The sequence below is a fragment of the Ursus arctos genome, unplaced genomic scaffold (genome assembly GCF_023065955.2).
Source record: "Ursus arctos isolate Adak ecotype North America unplaced genomic scaffold, UrsArc2.0 scaffold_26, whole genome shotgun sequence".
Classification (NCBI taxonomy): Eukaryota; Metazoa; Chordata; class Mammalia; order Carnivora; family Ursidae; genus Ursus; species Ursus arctos.
This window is the reverse complement of record NW_026622941.1, coordinates 12,261,332-12,288,192: the sequence shown is the minus strand read 5'-3', so window position 1 is coordinate 12,288,192 and position 26,861 is coordinate 12,261,332. Positions and strand designations below refer to the sequence as shown.

The following is a 26,861-nucleotide window of genomic DNA, read 5'->3' as shown; positions in this document are numbered from 1 at the left end:
GTTTGTTATAGTACCCAGCAAGTATCAGAATTAGCAGAGTTGAAATTCTCTGTGAGTCTGATATAGAAAAACTGGAATTAACCTGATTCTTCTCCTAAAATAAAGGAAGTAAATATGTCTCAAGCTGTGAATGTTGAGCCAGGAAGGAACTTTGATTTCTTGAAATTATACTGCAGCTCCCCTGTGCAACCTCTGTTTTTTTTTTTTAACAGAATTTGCATTCCTGCACATGGAAAGTATTTTTGCCCCCCAGAATAAATATTTAGAATTGCCATGGTAAGGACTCTGATTTAGAAACAATCAGTTCTATGGCAGCCTAATGAGACAAACGCAGAACTAGCTTAAATTCCTGATTTCGGGTAGTCCAAATTCTATTCCAAAGGATTGACCTTAAACTAGTCAAATTTATTTTTATTCAAAATAATCCAGCAACTCACATTAACAAATATTTGTCCTCTCTCCCATAACATTGTAAAGAGTCGCGAATTATTCCTTGTGTCAGCAGTCAGGTGTGGTTCTGAAGTATCTCCCAATTAAGGCTGTTGGGACTTGGATGAATGGCTTCATAAAAGTCAGAAGCCCCAACGTGAAGAGAAATCGGTTCCTGTGTCCTTCCCCCCTACTCTGGGATGGCACTCCACAGTCATTCTGTGAAGCTGGCATTTTCATTCAGTTGCACCTAATTAGATTTTTAGGGGAAAGAAGCAGTGGAATATGGAGGGAGTGACCATTGCAGTGTCCATACTAATTTCCAGAATCCTTTTAAGATTTAGGGTCAGCAACAATTCAGTAAGGAAAGGGCCCATTAGGGTAAATTTGGCTCTGAAAATGCTAATTGAAAGTCCTCCTCAGCAATTCAGTCCTTTTCCCTCTCCCTTTCTTTAGTCAGCAGGGTCCCATGGTGACCGGTTCTGAAAGAAATCATCCCCTTCAGCAGTTACCTAGCACCATGGCAACAGGGACGTCAGCAAAGCAGGATAGACCCTGCACAAAACAGCTTCTACCAGGCTCCCTCCCTGCCTCTCTAATTCAACCCTGCCTGAGGCCTAGGAATGGGGCTAAGCACATCTTGACACACACACACACACACACACACACACACACACACAAAATCCTATGTGTTTCTGTGTTTTGTTTTTTGTCCATAAGCATAGATATATGGGCATATAGTAAACTATGTTATGAGAATTTCCCCTCCCCCCAAAACATGGAGCATATCTAAGGGGTGGGGATGGGTGGTAGGATGAGGGCTGGGTGGTAGGTAGGCATGGTATGGTCTTTTGGGTTTAATGATATGTAAGAATTATGTTTATATTTATAAGGTAGCAATAAGTTGATAGTAGGGGAAGTCAGAGCCCTAATTATATGGCCTGACTTATATTTAGACATAAGACCTCAGAGAAATATTTTTAAAATATTTTTATTTACCTGAGAGTGAAATAGACAAATGACTTTAATGAACGCTGAAGGGGGTGTAATGCTGTCCTTGGTGCTGAACACTCAGTTGTCTCAGACGTGCTAAGGGGGCTCCAGAGGAGAGTGAGGGAACACCTTGCCACGTTAGGGTGTTGATGATAAGAAAGAAAGAGAGACTGGGAAGAAAGTATCATTTCCCTCCCTACCAGGCAACTCTGAATGTCCAGAATAAAATGTTCAGATGAAAAATAAAACAAAAAAGAAAGTGGAGAAGGCTGGAGGTTTGGTTGAATTTTCTCCTTTTCATATGGAGATTTTTGGTCAGAGCCAATCAGGTCAGAGATTTCTGCTGCTTTGCTCCTGAAAGGAAAAGTGGGGGAGGGGAGATAGAAGATGGCCACATTCTCCCCTTGAGCCACATGATCCATTTCCCATGTGACACATTCCAGAGCCTTGGAAAGGAGAAGGGAGGGGCACCAAGAGAGTGGGGCTGGGGGCGGGAAGATGGTTTAACAGTCAACCCAGCACAGCGTCATCTTGTCTTCCTACCAGGAAGCAGGCTATGAGCCAAGGGGAAGGCAGAGGACAGAAATGAATGTGCTCCCAAGCTTTCCTGGTGGTGTATGGCATTCTCCAAACTCCTGTGCAGGGGCTATTCCTGACCGAGAAGACCCAAGGAGACCGTCTCTGAAATCAAGTCCAGATGAAGGTATGTGCTAGGGATCCCGTGGTATCGCGGCTGATATTTGGCTTACAGGACATGATACCTTCTTTTTTCCAGGCAATTTGGAGATTTTTGTCCTGGCTAAGATTTGGTTAGGGGGCTTTAGATTTGATACAGGTCTAGAAAAGATGCCTAGATAGTTCTGTAAAATGAATTATTCACCAGAGCAAGTGCCTGTTGAAGAAAAACTGATGGAAATTGTGTATAGTGATAATTAATAAAACAAAGCACTAATTGATGAAAATGATTTTTTTCTTTGAGTCCTGGAAAGAGGAAACAAATAATATTACTGAAATCAACTAAATTTCATTGTCACTGCAATAAAATCTTGTTTTCTCCCTTTTCAGTTGCTTATTCTGTGCCCATGTTCCCAGAGGTGATTGGCATTGGCTTAGGGAGCCTGAGTGGGCAGGCGTGCTGTTTCTTTGTGCTGTGCAATTGTCTTCCTTCTGATGTTCCTGATACCAGGAGAGCTTATGATTATTTCCATCTCTGGTTTGGGATAGTAGAGTGCAACTGACTTTCAAATCTTACAGAATAGCTATCAAGAAGGCTCCCAGGAAGTTCTCAAAGGAATTTTCCAAAGTTACAGGTTAAAATAATCTGCCATGTACTCAAATCTTGGTATCTTTGACCATTTCTACCCAGCACAAAGAGGGAAGCTAGCAAATTTAAATTTTATTTCATTTTTAACAAATACTTACAAAGTTCTTGCTATGTGCGAGACATCATTATAAGCACAAATCATCAGTCATTTAGTCCTTATAGTAATCTTCTGGGAGAGGTATTAGTACTCACATTTTGGTAATGAAGAATCTAAGGCACAGAGAAGTTAGGAAACATTCCCAAGATCACACAGCTAACAAATTCTACAAAAAGGATTTGGACCCAAGAAACTTGACCCCAGAGTCCATGATTTTAACTTCTTCCCTGCTTGTGTTATTTCAAATGATGTCAACAGTTGATTTGGCTACAAATTTTGTTCAGCTGATGTTATTAGAAGATCAAATCAGCTTGCCTGGCTGAAACAGATCCCCATTGGAATCTATATGTAATCTTAAATTATCCCAATAGTCACCTTCTGTTCCCCCCAAATAACCCAGTAAGTAATTGCCTGTTCTTCTCTTCCCTTTGTGCTGTATAGATATCTGGTAGTAAAATACTGTGTTACTATGGTGACCAAATGATGTCCAAAGGCAAAAAAGAAATCTAGAATTACATCATGGTTGATTTTTTTTTTAATTGAACTTAACATTCTTTCATCCTCTGAACCTAGTAACAATACCAGCCTAAACATACTATTTTTAAAAAGCACTTACTTGGTTTTCAAAATAAAATAAATAGATTTAAAAACTTTAAAAAATTATGAATACAAACTATGGTGTCAAACGGACTACATTTGTTGCTTTAAAATAATATTACCATACTTCAAGGGACTAGATTACTGTCTTTGCAAATTATTTTAGGTTTTTAAGGGAAAAAGAGGAAGTTTTTTCTTAACTCTAGAAATTTTTGAAATATAAAGATTTATTCCTTCTGGTCTGTGTAGTTTCCCTTCCGGCTCTTGACAATGAATGATGACTGATCTCATTCTTACAGCTATGGGAAAACTAAGGGAAGCTACTAGGTTAAATGTAAGGAGGAAGAAAAGGGATAGAAATCTAAAATTGTGAAATTCTTTACTAAATGAGGCATTTCCCTTTAGGGTTTCACTGAAGAATACTTTGAAGAGTGGTTGTGTCCCCTACAATACTGAACTTTTAGTTCTTTATATTAAGCTCTGAATCCCTGCTGGAATCTCTGTTTCCCTGGGACAAGTACCACGTTTACACTATTATAGTCACCTGAAGTGAGCTTCTTGAGTGAAGGGACCATATCTTCCATCGTTGGGTTTCTAGCACTTTGCACCAGTCCTGGTTTATGGTAGGCTCTTGATATCCACTTGCAAGAGCTCTGAAAGCATTCTGCTGGGACCTGTGTAGGGGCCCATCCCTACTTTGTTTGGCATGTGCTCATAGGGAGGACAATGAAGAGGTACATGTGTAGTGGGAGAGACCTTCGCAGCTGCCAAAATTATGTCTGAAATTTATATATGCTAGTCAGACTGACTCTGGAGCAGTAGCACATTAGAGTTCAAGAAGTATCCATGAATTCTTTCCTGGGATTACGAATCCCCCTGACATTTTATTTATCTTTAGAATGAAGTTCTTCTGGTATTTTTATTTATATCTGGATATAGAGGCACCCTAACAGTCTCATTTTCTTCTGGTGTTTGCCTGGCACCATCTCCCAACACTGAAATTGTTCACCTTGGGTTGAGACTGAACGTGTTGAGGTCAGTTCCTGCTCCAGGCAGGCCTCTGCTAATCAGCTGTGGCTCCCAGTCCTCAGAATTCTGAACCGGGAGCTCACAGAACTGTAGGACTCCTCCCCAGAGAACCCTGGAATCATTAGTGTCAGAGTAGATTGGAGCCTGGCTGCTTTCCCAAACCATGGCAGCTAGGACTTGAGTGCGAAAGATTGTCTCAGGGTATCTGGAAAGGTTGCTTAGGATTTGAATTCAAGTTAGCAGGCTAACTGGGGTTAAAATAGTCCTCTCTCAGAGCTCCCGTGCAACTCTTGATCTCGCGGTCATGAGTCCAAGCCCCACATTGGGTGTAGAGATTATGGTAAAAAATAAAAATAAAAAATGAAATAGTCATCTGTCTTGATAGTATTCACAAACATAACCTGTTCTATTATTTCCACCTAATTAAGTCATGAAGGAAAGGAAGACTAGGGTTTGTAGATAGGGTGTGGGTCCTTGACTCCTATCCACTCATCTGCCTTGCCTCCAGTGTTACCTGCTGAGTGAGTTGTGCAAAGGAACTAATGAGGTATTGTATGGTGACTAACATGACATAATAAAACAAAACAAAATTAAATAAATATTTTCAAGAAAAAGCAAGCAAGTAAGCAAGCCCTGCTGGCAGCCCAGTATGGCCGGGCATGAGCTGCATGCCCACCACACTCATGTAGGGCTCCTCAGAGAAGCGGGACAGGTGTCCTCTGCAGGCTTAGGTCTGGAAGCCTCTCTGGGCTTCCTGCTCATCTCTCTCGAATCTATCAGCTCCACTCAACCAGCTGAACAGGAGAAGATCAAGCAGAAAGTAGAGAGGTGTCCCCTTACGGAGGGGCCTTGCCAAGTGTGCTTTCTACTTGGAGGCCAGAATGAAAGAGGAGACAGGAAGGGGGCAGCGAGCATGGGGGACAGATATGAGAAAGTGAGGCCTAGGTCCTGCCTTTCAGGCATAGTCACTTGCCCGCTGCTAGTAAACCCCACCACCTGAGTCAGGCCCTGCCGGCCCGAAGACTGGATCATTTCCTAGCGTATGTGTACGTCGGGAAGGATGAAGCAATGGATAGAAGAACCAGAATATGGACACAACTGCTCCTTTATGAACCAAGGCAAAAAATGGCACAAGCTGAGAGGTGGTTTCTCCAAGAGGACAGTTTCAAAAGTAAAAGAGACCTACTGTAATGAATGTATTTTCCTGTTTATGGAGTTGTTTTCCCTCGCTAAACATTTAAAGCAGTCATCTCATGGAGCCTCTCATTCGGCATGCTTTCCCAGGCACTGGATGTCTGTCATGTGTAATGTCGTTAGAGACTCTGCGATACAGGTTATTAGCCCCAACTTCTGATCAGGAAACTGAAGCTCAGAGACATTAACTAACTTGCCTGAAGTCCCGCGCAGCAAATAGAGCCAGGATCTGAATTCTGTACTCGTTCCTATCACAATTAAAGTTCTTTCCTCTGCATTCTTTAAAAATATATATGTTTTTGGATATTAGGCTAAGATAAATACAGTTCTAGAAAATTTGGGAAATGAAAAATATAGAATGAAAAATAGGGGCACCTAGGTGGTTCAGTCAGTTAAGTGTCTGACTCTTGGTTTCATCTCAGGTCATGACCTCACGGTTGTGGAATGGAGCTGCACGTTGCACGAGCTGCACGTTGCACGTTGCACGAGCTGCACGTTGCACGTTGGTCTCCATGCTCAGTGGGGAGTCTGCTTCAGATTCTTTATCCCTCCCTCTCTGCCCCTCCCCACTCGCCTGCTCTCTCGCTCTCAAATAAATAAAAATCTTTAAAAAAAAAAAAAAGCATAATGAAAATAAAAATCGGGACACCTGGGTGGCTCAGTCGGTTAAGCCTCTGCCTTTGGCATAGGTCATGATCCCAGCACCCTAGGATCGAGTCCCACATCGGGCTCCCTGGTCAGCAGGGAGTATGCTTCTTCCTCTGCCTCCTGCTCCCCCTGCTTGAGCTCTCTGTCTCTCTGATAAATAAATAAATAAATAAATAAATAAATAAATAAATAATCTTAAAAAAAAAAAAGAAAAGAAAAATCAGTCATTATCTTGCCACCTAGAAACAGTCATTGTTAAAATTTTGGTATATTTCTTTCTCAGATCTTTCTCAATTCATCCAGAGATAACAAAAGTAAACATCTGTTGAGCACTGGCTTTTTTTCAGACATTGTTCTTAGCTTCTTTCTTGCGTCATTTATTTTATTCTCACAACAAATCAACAAAGTGGGTACCATTATTATCCTAATTTCATTGGTAAAGACAATAAGGACAAAGATGTTGAGTAATTTGGTAGAGGCTACGCAGATATTAAGTGATCTGATACCCAGACAGGTTGATTTACGGGAGGGTTTCTCAACCTCAGCACTATTGGTATTTGGGGCCAGCCAAATCTGTGCTGTGGGAGACTGGCCGACTTTATTGTAGAATGTTTAGCAGCGTCTCTGGCCTCTACCTATCGGATGTCAGTAACACTCTCCTCCCCTAGGTGTGACATCAAGAATTTCTTCAGACATTGCCAAATGTCCCCTGGGAGGCAAAATGACCTGAGAACCACAGCTCTAAGAGCCCATGCTTCCAATCACTGCATTATATAGCCTCTTCATATTTAAAATGTGCAGAAGTTATTTTCTTCCACATCTAGAGAAGGAAACACACCTTCAGGTTTGGGTGCAGCCTATGAAACCTTCTGGAATATCAATGGCTTTATAGATCATAGGTAGGAGATTAGTTACTTCCAGAAAAATTCTCCTTAGTAGACTTTTATAACAGATTTATGGTGTCCCACCATTGCCCAGTTGGAAAAAACAACCATATTTCTCTCTCTTACTGTCTTTCCCTCAGTTCTCTGTGACAGGCACCCTTAGCCTTCAAGAATTCAGATTTCAGGGACACCAGGGTGGCTCAGTCTGTTAAGTATATGACTCTTGATTTCACCGCAGGTTCATGATCTCAGGGTCCTGAGAGCCCCCGCTTCAGTCTCCGCACTCAGTGGGGAGTCTGCTTGTGATTCTCCCTCTCCTTCTGCCCCTACCCGAGCTCGTGTGTGCTCTCTCTCAAATAAATTAACAAATCTTTAAAAAGAATTCAGATTTCAGGTGTACACTTACAGTATAGCAAAGCTTATCAACCATGGTGTCCAAATATGTCCTAAACAAAGGGTGTCTGTTGCAAATAATTGCTTGCTAATTAATCAAATACCAAGATTTGCTAGTGATTTATTTTTTAATTAATTAGAATAAAGTTAAGAATATCTACATAATTATTTTCTTCTCCACATGGTTTCTTAGGTTGAGGACTCTGTTAACGATACAGGTCAGCTCCTAGAGTTGCACATAATTCTGGATATATCTGTAGGAGTGTGTCACATGTATGAACACATTTGTCACATCTGTCTCTAAGGAAGAAAGGCTAAAAATGGCTGGTGTTGGTGATTTGGGTCAACCATGACTGATGTGCAGAGGGGATTAAAGTAAGAAGCACTGAGAGATGATAGTATCATTTTAACTTACAAGATGTCTAAAAATATATGGTACTAAAATATATATTAACCATGTGAAACATGCAAATAGACATTCAACATATTTTCAGTGACAACTGACTACATACAGTTGCATAATTTGTCCATGAAAAATGCACATTAATGCAAATTCAAATCTAACTTTTGCTTCATGAACTTAAAGGTTTGCTTTATTAGAAAACCCTGATTGAAGACAGTGGTGCAGATCAAATTTACCCTGAGTGTTGCTGTGAATTTGATGTGAGACAGAATATAAATGCTTCTGAAAAACAGAGTTCTTAGTAACTCTCTGTTTAGTGTTTGTACTCCGTGCTTAACGAAAACTTCACCTTCTTTTCAAATTGCTGTAAATCGTACCTACTGTGTAGTTCTTTGCTTTGAGTGTGATGCGTCTGGTCTTTGCCTCCTCACTTCTTTCTTGTTTAAATTGCACAACTAGAGATGTTGATACTGAAATCTGAGCTTGAAAATGAAACTGAATGCTAACCTCCAAAACAACTGTTTGCCTCTACTTTAGACTCAATGCGCTCACAGCAGGTATTCAAAAAATGTCTGTGGTAATGAATTAAATTGAATTTGGGGAGGTGCAGATCCCTTGGCCAAACTGTCTCCTTCCGAATTTGAAAGACTCCTTATTGGGAAGAGAGGTGTGGGAAATTGGTAGAAGACAGCCAGGGGTTCTAGTAAGTGTCTCTCCCTTCTGAGAAGCTTGGTAGTAGATAGAAAGGAAGATAGATACAGGTGTCAAGTCCTCTTTGACCAGACCACTTCTTGCAGGGAATCTTCAGTAAGAGATTGTTGGCACTTCCAGGAAAATTATTGGGGCGGGGAATGCTTACCTGGCCTGCAGGGAAAATGCATCCCTCTTTTGGAGACCCATACGTTGATCTTGGATATCAGAAGCTCACAGAAGCCCCAGCAGCCCTAACCAGCTTCCCTCTCCTCCCGTCAGAATGCATTCTTGGGGTGAGCTCTCTGCCAGGTGAAAGTAGTGAGTTATAAATTAAACAAACGTGTGTTGCTCATCACAATGTCTACCTATCAGTTTTAGTTCATAACACTACAAGGACCTCAGAAATCATTTAGATCAACTCATTTATATTATAGCCATGGAAACAGAGATTCCAAAAGGTTGATTTACTTAAGGTCCTTACTGTGATATAAAAATAAGACCTGTGTCTCTTGTCTTGCTGTTCAGTGCTTATATTCAGAATCAGAGCCCAGGTTTCTTAGCCCCCAGTCCCATGTTTAAGGTAAACCAGAAAGCACCACACTGTTCAATCTTCTCAAGGTTTCTGATAATCTAGATGCTGGTGGGGTAGTGGAAAGTGATAGGATGGCTGGTGTGAATTTTAATGTTCATGCTGAATTATCTAAGAAATGGCTATATTGAATTAGTTTCTATTACTGCAGAACAAATTAGCACAAAATTAGTGGCTTAAGATAACAGCTCTTTCTTTCTTTCTTTCTATTTTTTTTTAAAGATTTTATTTATTTGACAGAGAGAGACACAGCGAGAGAGGGAACACAAGCAGGGGGAGTGTGAGAGGGAGAAGCAGGCTTCCCGCTGAGCAGGGAGCCCAATGTGGGGCTCGATCCCAGGACTCTGGGATTATGACCTGAGCCGAAGGCAGATGCTTAACGACTGAGCCACCCAGGTGCCCCAAGATAAGAGTATTTCTTATGTCACTGTTCTGCAGATCAGAAGTCTGGGTGGGTTGGCTGGTTTCTCTGCTTTGAGTGTCATAAGGCTGAAGTCAAGGTGTTGGCAGGACTGTGTTCCTTTTGAGAGGATGATTCCCCTTCCAGGCTCTTTACAGTGGTTGGCAGAATCCAGTGCCTTGTGGTTGTAGGACTAAGGTCACATTTTCTTGATGGCTGTCAGTTGGAGGCCATCTGTAACTCCTAGTGGCCTCTCCCTGGTTCGTGCACGTGAGCCCCTGTATCTCAGAGCCAGCATGTCAGCTCCTTCTCATGCTTGGAATCATTCTCTGACTTCTTTTGCCTCATCTCTGCTTCTAACCAGAGAGGATCCTCTGTTTTTAAGGGCTCATTAGTTTGTGCCTTCCTGGATAATCCAGCATAACCTTCCCGTTTTAAGTTTCATAACTTTAATTATATATGCAGAGTCCCTTTTGCTGTGTAGCATGGACATCTTTAGGGGGCCATTCTGCCTACTACGTACATTACTTCCTTAAATAGTGGCAAGGCTCCATCCTCCCAGGCTAATGGGAAAGTTGGTGACAAACATTTCTGGGACTCTTCCTAGGTCCTGGGGCTTGTAAACCCAGCAAAATGTATGGGGTGGTCCCTCTAGTCTTGGATCTCCTCTGATCATAGCAGAGACGTAATTATGGTCTGAGCTGGTGTGTGTCCTTGAAAGCTGGGAGGTCTGTGGCTTTCGTACCCCGCCCAGGGTCAGTGGACTATACTCCTTGCTAGGAACTCCCTGCCTTGGATCCAGCCCCCTACCTGCACTCCTCAATTACCACTTGTCACTTACCTGGAGTGCAGTGGAGAAGTGAGGCAAGGATCCCAGGCCTACCTTTTTCTTTCTTTTTTTTAAACAGCTCTATTCATGTAGCATAACATCCACTCATATTAAGTGCACAAGGCAGTGATTTTTGTTATATTTACAGAGTTGCACAGCCATCACCATAATCGAATTTCAGAACCTTTTCATCATCCCCAAAAAGATCTCTTGTGACCATTCAGGCCTGCCTTTTGCATGACTCCAGGGGCCACAGCCGCATCCTGGTTCAGACATCCTTGTTTCTTCCTCCTACGCTCTGTAGAAATCCCCTCAGAGAGCTCAGCCTCCAGAAAATGAAAGCCAAGGAAACAGGGTTGTCTTGGGCCCAGTGATACAACTCTTCTCCAAGACAAGGCAGCATTTAGGGTCTGGGTTCATACTCAGAAGGGAATAGGAAAGAATCAGCAAGGAGCACAGCACAAATCAATACCCCCATGACTTATCTTACCTCTACGTTGTGGTGGAGTCTTCCAGTTGCAGTTACCAATGGACAGCACTGACTCCATGGAGCAGTGGCCTGCAGGTGAGTGAGTCAGACCTCCTCCTTTTCCCCTGCTTCCTTCCTCCTCTAAGCAGAAACAAAGGCATTCTTTGCTCCCTGCTTAAATGACCCAGTGGGGACATAGTGTGGAGTGCAATGGCAAAATAGGGGAACCCATCTGGTACAAGAGAGCAAGGAAGTTCCCAGGGGCACTTTGTTCCTCCAGGCCCCGCTTACCCCTTTTTTTCCTCTTTCCTGCCCTGCCCCCCACCATGTGATAGGTTCTTTGGACTGCAGAGAAGTCTGAGTTGCCTCAAGGAAAACAGCTTATCACAAGTACTAAGGCCAGGCCTCAAGGAGCCTGAAACATTGTTCAGGATCTGAAAGGTGGCTGGGAATCCAAGGCAGCTTGGTGACTCGGTTTCCTTGTCCTATTGTCTGTCTGCTGCAGGAGTCCTAGAAAGTCTACCATAGATGGCCCTGTTCTTCTCTGTCTTGGCTCCTGCTGCTTCCACTGCTTCCCTGACCATCCAGCCCCAAAGCGGGCCCTTCTGCCATGCTCTGCTCTTTTCTTTCACAGAACGCATTACAACTTACTGTTTTTATTTGTACTTCTTTATTACTCTTCACATCCCTCCACAGCGTGGTTGGAATTAGACCGTAAACTTCATGAAGGTAGGGACACAGTTTTATTAGCCACTGTATACATGGTTCTTAGCGCAGTACATTCTGGCACAGGGTATGATCCTAAATTGTATTTATGGAATGATGAATGAATTAATGAAAATGGGCAAAGAATCTGAATAGACATTTCTCCAAACTTTAATATTCATCTGCCAACTGGGTATCTCTACTTGGGTATCTAATAAGAATGCAACTCACCCAAAATAGAATTGTTGATTTCCAGTTCCCCAGACTTTCTCCCCCCATCCCAGACCCTCAAACCTAGGGAGTCATCCCTATCCCCAAACCCTGTCGCACATCAGCAAATCGTGTTGGCTGTCCCCAAAATATTCAGTATCCATCTACTTTTCTCCACCTACATCGCTACTAGGTCTAAGCCGTCATTATCACTTACTTACGTTATTGTAATAGCCTCTTAACTGGTGCCCCCACTTTTCTTAGCCACCTACACAGCAGTTAAAGTTGGATTTTTAAAACATAAATCAGGTCATATTCCTATCACTCCTTTGCATAAAACCTGCAATGGATTTCACTGCAGTAGGACTGATACCTGTGTGCCCTACAATGCTGTGTGATCTGATCCCCTGCCTACCTTTCTGATTATATCAGGCACGATTTTCTTCCACATTCATCTGCTCCAGCTACACAGCAAGCTTATTCCTGCCCCAGGGTCTTTGCACAAGTTGCTTCTGCCCAGAATGCTCTTCTCATTTTCACATGGCTGGCTTCCCACCACTGGGGTTTCAGCTCTAGTATCACTTCTTCAGAGAACCCTTCTCTGGCCACTCCATCTGAAATAAGACCCTGCATCAGTCGGGATGATTTTAGAGGCAAATAACAGAAAACTCAAAGGGGCTTAAAGCCATAACATATTGCTTATTTAATAAGTCTAGTTGTGTCTGTTCTAGCAGCACCACCGTGTCAGGACACTGGATAGTATCTTTGTGAGTCTCAGGACTTCCCTTTACCTTCTAAGATACCGCCCAGTGCCCTGACATCTTCACATGACAGTTTACCAAGGTAAGAAGCAAGGGGCAGTCATGCCCACAAGAGAACACTCTCTGCATGCCTCTTTCCTCTTACCAAGAAAGAAACATTTTCCCAAGAGCTTCCCAACACCCTCCTAGAGATTTCCTCTTGTCTCAGTTCCAGAAGCAGATGTGAACATCCCTAGCTGCAAGGGATGGCAGGAGGTGGTTATCTGGCTTTTTCAGCCTCTTGAGAGAGGAGGACAAGGGAGAAGTTGGGAATGGCCATTAGGTGACCAACCAGTCACCTGTCATTCCATTTCCCCTGGACCTTTGGTCCCTCATTCTGCTTTACTTTTCTCCATAGCACCAGCCATTTCTTTACCATGTATGTATTTGTTTTGCTGTTACTTATTTTCCCCACTAGAGATAAGCTCCACAAAAGCAAGGGACCTTGTCTGTCTAGTTAACTTCTGTACTTCCAGCAGTTAGCACAGTCCTGGTTCATACTATGTATAAAAAGAATATGGGGTAAATGTATAATGGAAGACGATTTTTACATATATCATCATAACAAAATAGTTATTTCTTAGGGTGAAGTTTCTTGGTGTTTATTTTGTGTGAACAGTAGGGAGAAGACAAAGTTCAATATTATTAAATCTGAAGCTGCATCCCTCCTACGCAAGACTCTACTACGTGGTAGTAGGGTGAGAAATATTGGCCAGTGTCCTTTGTACCCACAGGGGGGTGCCAGTATGATCTAACATGTTCTCCTGCAACACTGTAAAGAATTTTGGGAGGACTGCAGCCAACAGAAACCATGTGGGGTAAAGCTCGGGCTCCTTTCTGTTACATTCTTTTGGGTACGACATTTATTCCAATGCTAGCCATCCCTGCACAGACCCGTCAAGTAGGTGCTTCCTCACCATCAGTCTTTCACCCTTTACCCACTCCCTGCCCATTCTCATTCTGCCAGATACTGACTGCCCTCAAGGCTTTCGTTTCAGCATCTCTTCTGTTTTTATTTCCGCTAAGATCATAGATCTCAGAGGTGAAAGGGGTCTCAGAGATCACCATTCTACTGATAATATGTAAAAATATGTAGTCTTTAAGAAGCATTTACATTTTGGGGATCCCAGGTTCTGGGATGAAGCCCTGTGTTGGACTCCCTCTGCCCCTCCCCCCCCACTCGTGTTCTCTCTCTCTCTCTCAAATGAATAAATCTTAAAAATAAATAAAATAGTTTTTAGAAAAAAAGAAGCATTTGCATTTTAATAGGACCTTGACTTTAAAAGAATTAATGCTCAAATGGTAAGAGAAGTTGGGATAGAAGCATTCCTCGTTTCCCAGAAATCACTCCTACGATGCTGACTCTTTATTTCTGATATTTTAGAATTTGCGTGAAGGACAAAGAAAGGTAAAGGTGGTGGAAGAGTGATCTAGGTCCTTGGACAACCAGTACCCAAATACAAAGATGGCGTGCCCAGTCTGATCTTAGGAAACTGCTTGATCCCAGTCAGGAAGCAGAGTGAAAGGCACAGAGCTGGAAATATTATGGAGGAATATTTGAATATATTATATAAGATATAGTAGGAAAGGGGAAAAGGGCATTCAAGAAAATTCTAGGCTTATATGCCTGTGATACTAGGAGTCTCAGATGGTGGAGGGGAAGTTCTTTTCATTGGAAATATGAGGTTCTTTTGCAAGTATTCAGAATTATCTGATGGAAGTAATTTAGCAGAATGGATTTTAGATGCTTTTGAGAAATATTCAATTCATTGTATTATATGTTTTGGTTTAGGGTATAAAAAAGTTTTATGGGCTAATATGTCACTAAAAAAATCATGCCCAACTTGGAGAAAGGTTGTGTTGATTTATTTGGATCTTAGTGATTTTTTCCCTTAGAACCAACAATGTAAATGATGATTAGGTACCTAGGCTCCGCCACAAAAGCCATTCACTCTTAACACAGTTAAATTATGTGACTAATGTTAGTATCATCACTATAGTATGTGATATGTGATGTGGTTACTGAAATGTGTTTGTCATATGGCTTTTAAGACTTTTATGGGCTAACAATAGTAAGAGTGTTAATCTTTAAAAATTTTTAATAAGTTTTAATTTAAATTGCGGTTAGTTAACATACAGTATAATGTTAGTTTCAGGCATACAATACAGTGATTCAGCACTTCCATACATCACCTGGTGCTCATTACAAGTGCCCTCCTTAATCCCCATCTCCTATTTAACCCACCCTCCTATCCACTCCCCTCTGGTAACCATCAGTGTATTCTCTATAGTTATGAGTCTGTTTCTTGATTTGTCTCTCTCTCTCTCTCTTTTCTCCCTGTGCTCATTTGTTTCTTAAATTTTACATATAAGTAAAATCATACGGTATTTGTCTTTCTCTGACTGACTTATTTCGCTTAGCATAATACTTTCTAGTTCTGTCCATGTCATTGCAAATGGCAAAATTCCTTTCTTTTTTATGGCTGAGTAATATTCCATTAAATATATATAGCTATATATCTATATATCTCTCTACACACACATCTTTTTTATCCATTCGTCAATCAATGGACACTTGGGCTGTTTCCATAATTTGGTTATTGTTGATAATGCTGCTATAAATATCGGGGTGCATGTTTCCCTTTGAACCAGTGTTTTTTTATTCTTTGGGTAAATACTTAGAAGTGCAATTGCTGGATCATGAGATAGTTCTATTTTTAACTTTCTGAGGAACCTCCATAAGAGTGCTAATTTTTTTTTAAAGATTTTATTTATTTATTTGACAGAGAGAGAGGCAGCGAGAGAGGGAACACAAGCAGGGGGAGTGGGAGAGGGAGAAGCAGGCTTCCCGTAGAGCAGGGAGCCCGATTCAGGGCTCGATCCCAGAATGCTGGGATCATGACCTGAGCCAAAGGCAGATGCTTAACAACTGAGCCACCCAGGTGCACCAAGAGTGCTAATTTTTTAAAAAAGATTTTGCGAGAGAGAGAGGGAGGGAGAGAGAGAGAACGCACGTGAGAGCAAGCATGAGCAGGGGGAAGGGCAGAAAGAGATGGAGAGGGACAAGAAGACTCCCTGAACTGAGCGCAGAGCCTGATTCGGGGTGGATCCCAGGACCCTGAGATCATGACCTGAGCTGAAGTCAGATACTTAACCAACTGAGCTACCCAGGTACCCCAAGAGTGCTAATTGTTTAAGCAATTGGTATGTACCAGACACTGTGTTAGATAATTTATAGAACTATACAGGGATAACACTTACTGAGTATTTTTCTCATACCAGGCAGATTGACTTGTGTTAACTCATTTAACTCCCGTGCATGTATTATCTCATGTAACCTTCATAATAATCAAGTGAGATACGGACTAATTATCCTCATTTTACAGATAAGAAAACTGGCGCTCAAGAGGGTTAGATAATGTGTCCTGGGTGACACAACTAGTTAGTGTGTGACAGAGGTGGGCTTCACACTTCGGCTGTCTGACTTCAAAGCCTGCGTACATGTCCACTTTGCAATATTCGTGTATTGTGAGATGAAGAATAGATGTTTTTCAGCATAGGTTACATTCTGGGTGTAAGTTTGCCAGATTTAGCTAATAAAAAATAGAGGACACCAGTTGAATATCATATGGGATATTGTATGGGTCATATCTATGCTAAGAAAATGTTGTTGATCTGGAATTTACCTTGAACTGGGCATCCTGTATTTCATCTGGCAGCCATACCTGGGTGGCACATTGTGAGAACGTGTCTTACCCTCTCTGGTTTTCCTGCGCCCCCACCAAAGTCGTGCTGGCGGCTGCCCGGGTCTTCTGTAGTTCCATGAAGCACTTAGCTCAGTGTGCACACCAGAGCCATAGCTCAGGACCAGATAGCAAGAGAGCCACTCAGGAAGCTTCTGAAGCCTTCTGTGGCCTCCTTCGCCATTTGTAAATTCAGGGCTTCAGGAGATGTCGCACTGTAAACCGTGTCCTGCTGGAAATGGTAGGCTGGTAAATGTGGGACAGATGGCTGCATGGGGTGGGGGAAAAAAACCTCATTTGTGTTCCTACCGTGGCTGATTTATGCCAACATGATGTCGTTGAACTTGGAGTTGGGAAGAAATGCGTACAACTGGTTCTGGGGAGCTCAGGCAAGCCAGTCGCCCACTGCTGTTCTGGGCATTTCTTATTTTCACGTATACACAAAGCCTACATCACCATGAAAGGTTTAAGAGAAAATCTGTATTCTCTAAGTTACAACAATTAAAGTTTAAGGAGACAATTTCTTACCTGGGCTAATACTGATCAAACTTCTCCCTTCAGTTCACACTGGTTTAGAGTTCTGCTTTCATCCTGCGTTTAAAGGTTACAACAGTTAATCATCTGTCATAATGGATTTCCAATAGTCTTATACTCTTTATTCTGAAGAAAAGCTGTATTTCCAGACCAACATGTCTACTGCACTTTTGATGCCAAGCCTCTGTGCAGTATGTGGTGGGAGTGATTTTTTTTCCCAAATGTTCACTATGTCACATATTTCTGAACTAGCATATTGAACAGATGTATCTGTGGGTAGGCAAGAGGCTGTGGCAGAATAATTTTACATTCCTCTGTTTGATCGAGGAGTCAAGAAAGACCTATCCGTGTACAGCCAGTTTGACTCTCTGATTTCAGATCCCGTCATTTGTGGCCTCCCCACACATGGAGCCTCAGGGGTGGTTAAGAGCATGGGCTTTGGAGTGAGGCATTCCTGGGGTGAGTCCTTTATAACTGTATGATCTTGGGGAGGAACTTCAGTTTTTCCCATCTGTGAAATAGAGCTAATGATATTACCTACCTCAAAGGTACCTGACCCATGATAAGCGCAAAATAACTATCAACTCTCCGTAGTATAATAACTGCTGTCCTCATAACTAATCTTATTGCTCATTAGTAAACAGCCTTATCTTACGTGTTGGCTTCGGTCCAGCAGATGCTTACCATTCTACAGAAAATGTTATAGTTTTTTTTTTCCAACCAAATCATGTAAAAATTCAACATTCTAAAAATTCTAGCTTGACATTAAATTTTTGAACAAATGTCAGAAATAAAAACAGTCTTCCTATGTTGTGAGAATGTCTGTGAATCTTTATAATTTCACGGGGGAAAAAAATCAGTTGTTAGGGTTCTTTGAATCAAGAACAAGCCTAAGCAGCAGTTGATATGCTTGGCCAGGAATCACCCCTGGCAGAACTGTGACTACAGTTTGTCGGCTGAGCCCCTCTGTGCCTCCTTGTGGTCCTTTCGTGTGTTTCTCATCATTTATACATTCATCCACCTATCAGGATGATTTTCAAAAAGCCAAGATCATGACTCTTGGGGCACCTGGATGGCTCAGTCGGTTAAGCGTCTGACTCTTGATTTCGGCTCAGGTCATGATCTCAGGGTCATGGGATCCATTCCGTGCTGGGCATGGAGTCTGCTTAAGATTCTCTCTCTCTCTTTCCCCTTCTGCCCCTCCCCCCCATAAATGAATAAATAAATAAATAAGTAAAATAATGGCTCTTCCACAAATAGAGGATGAATGTATGTCAGAGATTTATCAACTTACTACTGAGGAACCAGTGAGATCATTAGGCTGGTTCCAAGAGCATTTGAATAAATAGGTATTTATAGGGTTTTATTTTTGTTATTTGTTTTTTTAAAGAAGGTGGACATAAGACTGCGAGATAGACACAAAACTGGTTAATGTCCTACAGAGCAATAAGTTTATAACCTTGGGAGTTAATTTTTCTGCTGGACAGAAATCTGCACGTTAACACATACCTTCAATGTCTGGGCTCTCGTCATATAATAGATAGCAAAACCAAGCACAGATGTATTATTCTCCCAGAGAATTAAATAATTCTTGGGGGAAGCCCATTTAACAATGTACTAGCATGACATTAAAAAAATATGCTATACTCTCTTTGCCTTATTTTCAAGTATTGGATACTTTTTTTTAACTTTTTTTTTTTTTTTTGAGAGAGAGAGAAAGTGGGGGGGGAGGGGCAGAGTGAGAAGGAGAGAGAGAATCTTAGGCAGGCTCCACACCCAGTGCAGAGCCTGCTATGGGGCTTGATTTCATGACCCCAGTGCTGAGCCAAAACCAAGAGTTGGACACTTAACCGACTGAACCACCCAGGTGCCCCTATATAGAGATATATTTTAATAAGGGCCTTACTGCTCAATTCAATGGGGTGGGTCATGGGGCAGTGTCAGAACTGGATGGGAAGACTAGATTGAGCAGGAAGGAGGTGAAGAAATCTTTCCTATTGCTGTTAAAATTACTGCATATGGATGACCCAGACATAATAACTATTTAAGCAGCCCTTGTATTTCAGAAACAGCCCCCCCCTCCCCGAAGAAGGACTTATTTCTAAATTAATGGAGCAGGGGAGACCTTTCTGAAATTTTACTTTGGGACCCTAGAACTTACTTACAATATGGCAGACTATTTTTTTCTGTAGTGGGGATTGCAGAAGCCCGTCTGAGGACCCCTCCTCGGCTACCTTCACTCTCCCCTCAGTGAGAATTCTACTGCAGGTAGCAGTTGTCCAGGGTGACTTCGATTTCGCCTGTCCTGCTCTGCTCAGGAGTCTGTTTTGCCCGTCTCCATGGTCACCAGTGTTTTAGCGCCTGAGAAGACACACTCACTGTCTATCTCTGGGTTTACTTCTCCTAGTAGAGCCCCCTAGAGCAGGAGTCATGCATTTCAGTTCTTTGTCCTTACGGATTCAATTCAGGAAATACTTAATAAACAATTATTCATGTAAAGAAAAAGAATAACACTCTTCCCCTGGGAGCCCACAGCTTGGTGGGGGAAGACAGAAACATGGAAACAGTTCTAAAGCAGGGTTTCCTGATCTCGGCTGCACATTAGGATCACCTGGGGAACCCTGAAATTTCCCGCTCTCCAGGCTGCACTCCAGACCAATTAAATTAGAATCTCTGGGGGGTAGGACCAGGGCAGGGGTATTTTTCTAAAGCTCCCTGGGAGAGTCCAGTGCATTACTAAGAGAACCATTGCTGTAAAGCAAAACACACTTGGGAAATGCTGTAGGAAAGTGCTGTGTGAACCAAGATACCACAGCCATGCTGGATATGCTAATATTCTCATCCACCATCTGACCACAGTGCAGCCCATGAATGCAGAAAATGTAACCTCTCATTGTCACCTTGGGGAAAAGTTAGGTCAGTTTGATTGTAGGGCATTTAGAAACGATAAACTCTGGGAGGTGTGGTTTGCAGAAAACGATGACTCTAAAGGGAAAAGGGCCCAGAAAAGATCAACGCAGAAAGATGACAGCCCCCCCCAATCATTCATGTGCTCTCTCTCTCCCTTGGAATGTTTTTTTCACTCCCCTGTCCTCCTGAAGAAGTCCTGGTCTCTACATCCCCAACTCAGACCTCGCCTCTTTTGCGACATCTTTCATTTCCTTCTCCTATCCCATGCAAAACTGGATCCTTGTTTTTCTCTGCCACTTAGCTCCTTGACTTGTTAACATCAGTTCTAATTATTACAGAATTTAGTTATCATATGGTCGGGCAGCTTGTTTATACATTTTCCCTCTTCGTGGCCTTACTTACCTTTGTTTCCCTAGCACCTAGCGTAGTGTCTTGGTTTATTGAATGAATAAACAGAGCTGCAGTGGTAATTTAGGTAGTTCGGAACAGCCAAGCCATCATCAGGGGAGACCTGGACTCAGCTCCTCAAGGCCCCCTTGTCCAATTTCTGAGGAGCGGGATCCTCTGCTTCCCAGTGGTGGGGCTAGAAGAGTGGGCAGACACAGTCACTGGTGACAGGCAGCTGGAGGAAATGATGGCAGATGGGAGGCCTCACAGTGCTTTAGTTGTGGTGGTGAACTTGAGTTTCATCTGCAGGGTTTTGCTATGAGAGGAAGAGAGAAACAAAAGTAAGTTCAGAGCTTTCAAAAGATGTTTATTCACTACAGAATAGTGCCTGTGCCACCAACTCCTGTTTTATTTAGGCCACAACCATCCCCAGAAAGTTTAGAACAGCTCTTTCTGGCTGGGAAAATTGCTCATCTGTTTTAAACTTCAAATCTTTATTTTATTCTATTTTATTTTATTTTATTTTAAGATTTTGTGTGTAATAATCTCTACACCCAACGTGGGGCTCGAACTCATAACCCTGAGATCAAGTCACACACTCTACTGACTGAGCCAGCCAGGCAGCCCTAAAGTTTAAACCTTTAAAAAAATGTTGGGGGGCATTTTCTAAGTTTAACGCATGTGAAGGTGAAGAGATTATTTCAGTTTTATAAGTACAAGGGTCATGCATTCCAGATTTTCTAGGACAGTGCTAATTTTAGATCTTATGTTCTGTTTTCAGACTGCATATCCTGATTTTTTTATATGGAAAGTGTGGTTGCTATTCTTACAACTATCAACCAGCCAGCCATGCTTAAAGGTCTTCTAGTAGTCAAATGTCTAATTATCTGACATTTCTTTTGAGAAATAAGTAGGGTTGCCTCAGGGACAAAAAAAGCCTGAAGATAATATGGGACTGGCATTTACTACATTACTGCCCTGAGCTCCAAATTTTTGTTGAATGTGGTTTCTTGCTGAGGACAGTATATATTAACACTCCTCTCCCTGCCACAAATTACCTCAAAAGTCCTTCAAGGAAAAGCAGCTGTTAAGAACTGTTCTTTCATCAAGAACTGTCCTTAGGGCACCTGGCTGGCTCAGTGGGCGGAGCGTGTAGCTCTTGATCTCGGGGTTATGAGTTTGAGCCCCACGTTGGGTGTAGAGATTACTTAAAAAAATGAAATCTTTATTAAAAAAAAATAAACACCTGTTCTTTAATCCCCCCTCTAAAACTTCAGAAACGTTTATTCGTGAGGCTGGTCACAGGAGCCCACGGGGGGACGCTGGGCCCTGCTGGAGCCTGCTGCTGGAGTGCCCTCCCCTTGTCTGCAGGCCACACGGAACTGCTTTGGTTATTTTGGATTTAGGTGCTGTGCTTTCTCTTTTCTGCTTCATAGAGTCAGACCAAATTAGACCTTCATAAGCCAACTGCAACCCTAGTCACCCCAGTTTTAACTGAATAGCCCACAATTATAGAATTGTTTTACCTATTAAAAAGGATAACTTTTGTCCTCACTGAATAGTTCCCCCCAAAATTAAAATAGGGGCTAAACTTTATAATATTCTTCTTTATCTAAGGATCATCAGCTTTTGAAAAGTTGCTGAGTAACAGTTATAGTTGGTTGCTTTTAATCATCCAGAGGCCAATAAGCTTTCCAGTAACCTGGTTACATTCTTCAGAGGACATCTTGTATGCTCTCCCGTTCTCCCGTCAATATGTCCTTTTATGAAACAGTAACAGCAAAAGGGCATCAAGATATGTCATGGATACGTGCAAAGCTATTAGAACATGAAGCACATCATCTTTTGGAAAAGAGCGAGCCATTTGCAGATGTCAGTACATTAGGCGCTATAGTGGCTCCTCTGAAAGTGTTACATACAGTGGCCCCCTGTACTTCCCTAATGCTTCTGTACTGGAAACTGCGTAAGGAAGAACGGGGCCATTTCCAGGAGCCAGCCAGGCTGTATGCACAGACTCCTGGGTGCTATTTCCATAGCTGACATCTGTGTGTTTCCGTCTACCCATGTTTTCCACTCGCAGCCTCTTTGCTTTAGTGTCACGACATTTAGGAACTTCTCATCTACTCGCCCCGCATTCCCGTGGCTCTTCATGTAGGGGGTGGCGCCCTCCCCATGAGCCAGACCTGAGCACCCTCACCCTCTGTGGTACCCAGTGAGTGAAGGTGACACGGGTATGTTCGGGGGTGGGGCTTGGCACGAGTTCTACCTCACTTGATGCAGGGTCAAGAGAGGGGGAGGCCAGGGAGAGCCTGAGCCGGGATCAGCTAAAACAGCTATTGAAATGAAAGAGACATGGAGCCAGAGCTGTTTCTGGATAGTAGGCCAGTTTTCCTGCCAAGGCACACGTCCTCCTCTCTGGCAAAGGACAACCCATCTAAGTGTCAGATGAGATCGTTAGCCTTAGGAGTCGCTCTGTATGACACCATTTTAACAGGAGGCCTCCTTCTTCTTTTCTTATCCAGAACTGAGAGGAAACAAGTGAGTATGGTTTTTGCTCACAGAATGGATAACAGCAAGCCGCCCTTGGTTATTCCCACACTGCTGGTGCCCCTCCAAAACCACAGCTGCACGGAAACAGCCTCACCTCTACCGAGCCATGACCTGACGGAATTCCATGAGGAGCACGGCTGGGTGAGCAACGGAACAGACCTGCAGCCTGGGCTGCAACCCGGCGAGGTGGCCACAGCCAGCATTTTCTTTGGGACCCTGTGGTTGTTTTCTATCTTTGGCAATTCCCTGGTTTGTTTGGTCATCCACAGAAGTAGGAGGACTCAGTCCACCACCAACTACTTTGTGGTCTCCATGGCATGTGCGGATCTTCTCATCAGCGTGGCCAGCACGCCTTTCGTCCTGCTTCAGTTCGCCACTGGCAGGTGGACGCTCGGCAGCATGATGTGCAAGGTCGTGCGGTATTTCCAGTATCTCACCCCAGGCGTCCAGATCTACGTTCTCCTCTCCATCTGCATAGACCGGTTCTACACCATTGTCTATCCCCTGAGCTTCAAGGTGTCCAGAGAAAAAGCCAAAAAAATGATCGCGGCATCGTGGATCTTCGACGCCGCCTTTGTGACCCCCGTGTTCTTTTTCTTTGGCTCCAACTGGGACAATCACTGCAACTATTTTTTCCCTTCCTCTTGGGAAGGAACTGCCTATACCGTCATCCATTTCTTGGTGAGCTTTGTGATTCCGTCTGTCCTCATCATCTTGTTTTACCAGAAGGTCGTGAAGTATATTTGGAGAATAGGCACTGATGGCCGAACAGTGAGGAGGACCATGAACATTGTCCCGAGGACAAAAGTGAAAACGATCAAGATGTTCCTCATTTTAAATCTGTTGTTTTTGCTCTCCTGGCTGCCTTTCCATGTAGCTCAGCTATGGCACCCCCACGAACGAGACTCTAAGAAAAGTTCCCTTGTTTTCACAGCTATCACGTGGATATCCTTTAGTTCTTCGGCCTCTAAACCTACGCTGTATTCCATCTATAATGCCAATTTTAGGAGAGGAATGAAAGAGACTTTTTGCATGTCCTCAATGAAATGTTACCGAAGCAATGCCTATACTATCACAACCAGTTCAAGGATGGCCAAAAAAAACTACGTTGGCATTTCAGAAATTCCTCCCACGGCCAAAACTATAACCAAAGACTCGATCTATGATTCATTTGACAGAGAAGCCAAGGAAAAAAAGCTTGCTTGGCCCATTAATTCAAATCCACCAAATACTTTTGTGTAATTTTGCAGAATTCTTTCAATTATTGTTATGTGCCAGAGATTAAAAAGCTTTAACTCTAAAAACAGCAGCTTTTTATGTTTTCTTTTAAATCAACTTCCTGAGGGAATGTTTTATTTTGTAAAATGCATTTAATTATTGATTATAATTTCTGTGGTTTTATTTTGGTTGCTTTTCGTTTTAGAGGGAGCTTTCACCTTGAGCTATGGTCAGTAGTCCTTTTAGTATATTAGTTACACACATAAAAAAGAGAATACTTTCCTACTTTTTACTTACGCTTATTAGGTCCAAAAAGCGTAAATCATACACACAGTCTTTGATTCATGATTCAACTTAGTTTTATTCTGTCTGCTCTTTCTCCTCCCTACTGAAATTTTGTAACTGTGGGCTTCTGCTCCAAATGAAATCTGTGTCACACATTTCGGAGACTTGTATTACTCCGACTAAGTAACACTGAGGGAGTGTTAATATCGTATATATTTTTACATTGCCTTCTTCCGAGTAACCACTATCCAGATCTCCTGTGGAATGCACTCCATAGGATGGAATATACTGGAACTTGCTGGGAAACCTTCTGTGATTGAATTTTAATCAGGATTCTTAGGGAAAGAAAATTGATAATCAAGTTGCCTCATTTCCCCCTCTTTCTCTTTTCCATTCTCCCTTAACCTAAGCAACTGATGATGCCCTGAAAATTCTGAAGTCATGATGTTTTTCTCACATCTGTGTCCCATCTAGGTTGTGTCTGGAACATTTACTTCCCTTCTGTGAGTTAAACTCAAGCCAATGAGTAGGTGTCCTTGCTAGGCAACCCGAGAAAATGCCAACGGGAGAAATGACAGGTGGCATTTCTCTGGGCTCTGCAATTCGGGCAGAGGTCTTTGCTGCCTGGCCCTACCCTACACACGAAGACAGGAAGCACAAGGAGCACCTTCTTCATTCTCCTAGAGACTCAGACGTGAGGTCATTTCCCCAGCCAGCACCTTTCTCCCCTCATCTCTTTCTAGGAAACATCATTACATCTTTGCCAAGCCAGACTCTTCTTTGCCTGTGATATCTCGAGGTTTTCTCTGCTTGTCAGATGTCAGTTATTTCAAATCTGGGGCCAGCACATTTTAAAAACATTCTTATTTAAACAATAAAAAGCTTACAGACAAGGCCCATATGCATTTTCACATCCCAGTTAAGAGCTGCAAACAATAATTCCAGTTGTTTAGTGATTTTACCAACACTATCTCAGAATTCTGCGATGTACTTGTCATCTTTGCTCTACCTGGGATGCCATGGTATGTGACTTGCCCACATTGGAGTGTGACAGGGCTGGTAGTCACACTCAGGTCCTTTAACTGCAAATATGTCACTCTTCCCTTGACATTACAGAAGTCTCTCTAAGGAACACATGAGTGGCCAAACCCAGCCAGGCCTCACTGGGCCTCCTGGCTGCCGCCTTGTTGGAAATCTAAGGAAGGTCTAAGAAAATCTGGCCATTCTTAAAAGGAGAGTCGGGTGAAATTTGATGAGCTGGCCCTCACCTTTTCTTTGGCCATGGATCGGTTCTTGGACTTGTGGTGCTGAGTGTCAGAGATACAATCGCAGAGAAATGAGACAAGACTAGGTTTGATATTCAGGGCCGGGAACAACCAACATGAAACATCTCGTCTACAAAACATCTACAGAGCCGATGTTTTTAAGTGAGGTGCTTCCTTCAGTCAACAGGTTCAAGAGATGAAAAGAACATCTCATGTTTTTTTTCCTTTTCTTCTTCCTCCTCATCTTCTTACTTATCCCATCGGCAGATGGCACTCTAAAATGACAAAATGAGCTAGACAGTTCTCTCATTGGCTCTTGAATTCTGAGGTTCAGACCTATTAAAAAATAGAGAAGACCTTTGCATTTTTGTCCATTTTTTTGTGCAAACTTTTATTTTGGTCCCTTTAAATGGCATATTTTTTAAGTTAGATTGTAAAATGTTTAATTCATCTCAATTTTATCGATATATATATTTAGGTCTCAGTTTAAACTAAAAAATGAGTACTAAGCTTCATTCTGTCTTTAATGTTCTGTGAGTTTACCCCAATAGGTGGAAATTCAGTGAGACAATCTCATACGAACTCTTGTTATAGAAAGTATTTTTTTTTTAAAAAAAAGAGCCCCCCAAATAATGACAAAATGTCAACCAAATCATAGTCTCATGACCTACGATAATTCAGCTGTGTGCTCTTAGCATAATTCACTGTATTTTGGTTCAGGCTTGTTTAATATTCAGGATTCCTGTTGTCTCACTTGATCCTGAAATCAGAGGACACTGGATATAATGCACAGATTATGAAGATTTGCGTAAGTCCCAGCAGGACAAGCACAACATTCACCATAACTCACATCTACCTGGCAAGAACCAGAGTTAAATTCACAGGGAGGCAGGTTGTTGGAGAGGGTGAAGAATGACCCCAGTCTCCATGCATGATGAGGTGCACCATGAATCTGGATTCATGTGGCCTCCAAACAGGAGTTGAAGAAAGGTGGGCAGGGTGCAGAGTAGAGCCAATCCTCATACGTGGCTCCCAAAGACTGTCAGAGGAAGAGACAGGGGTGCATCCTTTGGGTGGAGTGCGAATTTCTCCTTCTCTTCTAATCTTCAGTGGAAGCATGAGTCCAGAGTTCACAAGCACATCTTGCTCAGATGCCCTTCCCTGTTGACCTTACATCACAGGTTTTTACCCAAGATGCCTGGAGCTGCTGCCCTGGGTCAGAATTCCTCGCTCAGGAAGGAGTTTTACCCAGGGGGACTCCATCAAACATGTGGGAGCAGAGT

At 42.6% G+C, this 26,861-nt stretch overlaps 1 protein-coding gene across 4 annotated transcripts in view; it reads left to right on the top strand.

Moving 5' to 3' along the window:
- The window catches only part of GPR19 (G protein-coupled receptor 19), a 35,301-nt gene extending 11,187 nt beyond the window's left edge, over window positions 1-24,114 (top strand). For 3 of the 4 annotated variants that reach the window (XM_044385222.3, XM_044385224.3, XM_026502396.4), the window contains exons 3-4: window positions 1,969-2,125; window positions 22,783-24,114. In XM_044385222.3, coding sequence (XP_044241157.1) covers window positions 22,805-24,052 — 1,248 coding nt within the window. In that variant the 5' untranslated portion in view covers window positions 1,969-2,125; window positions 22,783-22,804 and the 3' untranslated portion in view covers window positions 24,053-24,114. The remainder of the gene's footprint in view (window positions 1-1,968; window positions 2,126-22,782) is intronic. The other variant, XM_057318879.1, reaches the window with a different exon arrangement.
- Window positions 24,115-26,861: the final 2,747 nt, after the last annotated feature.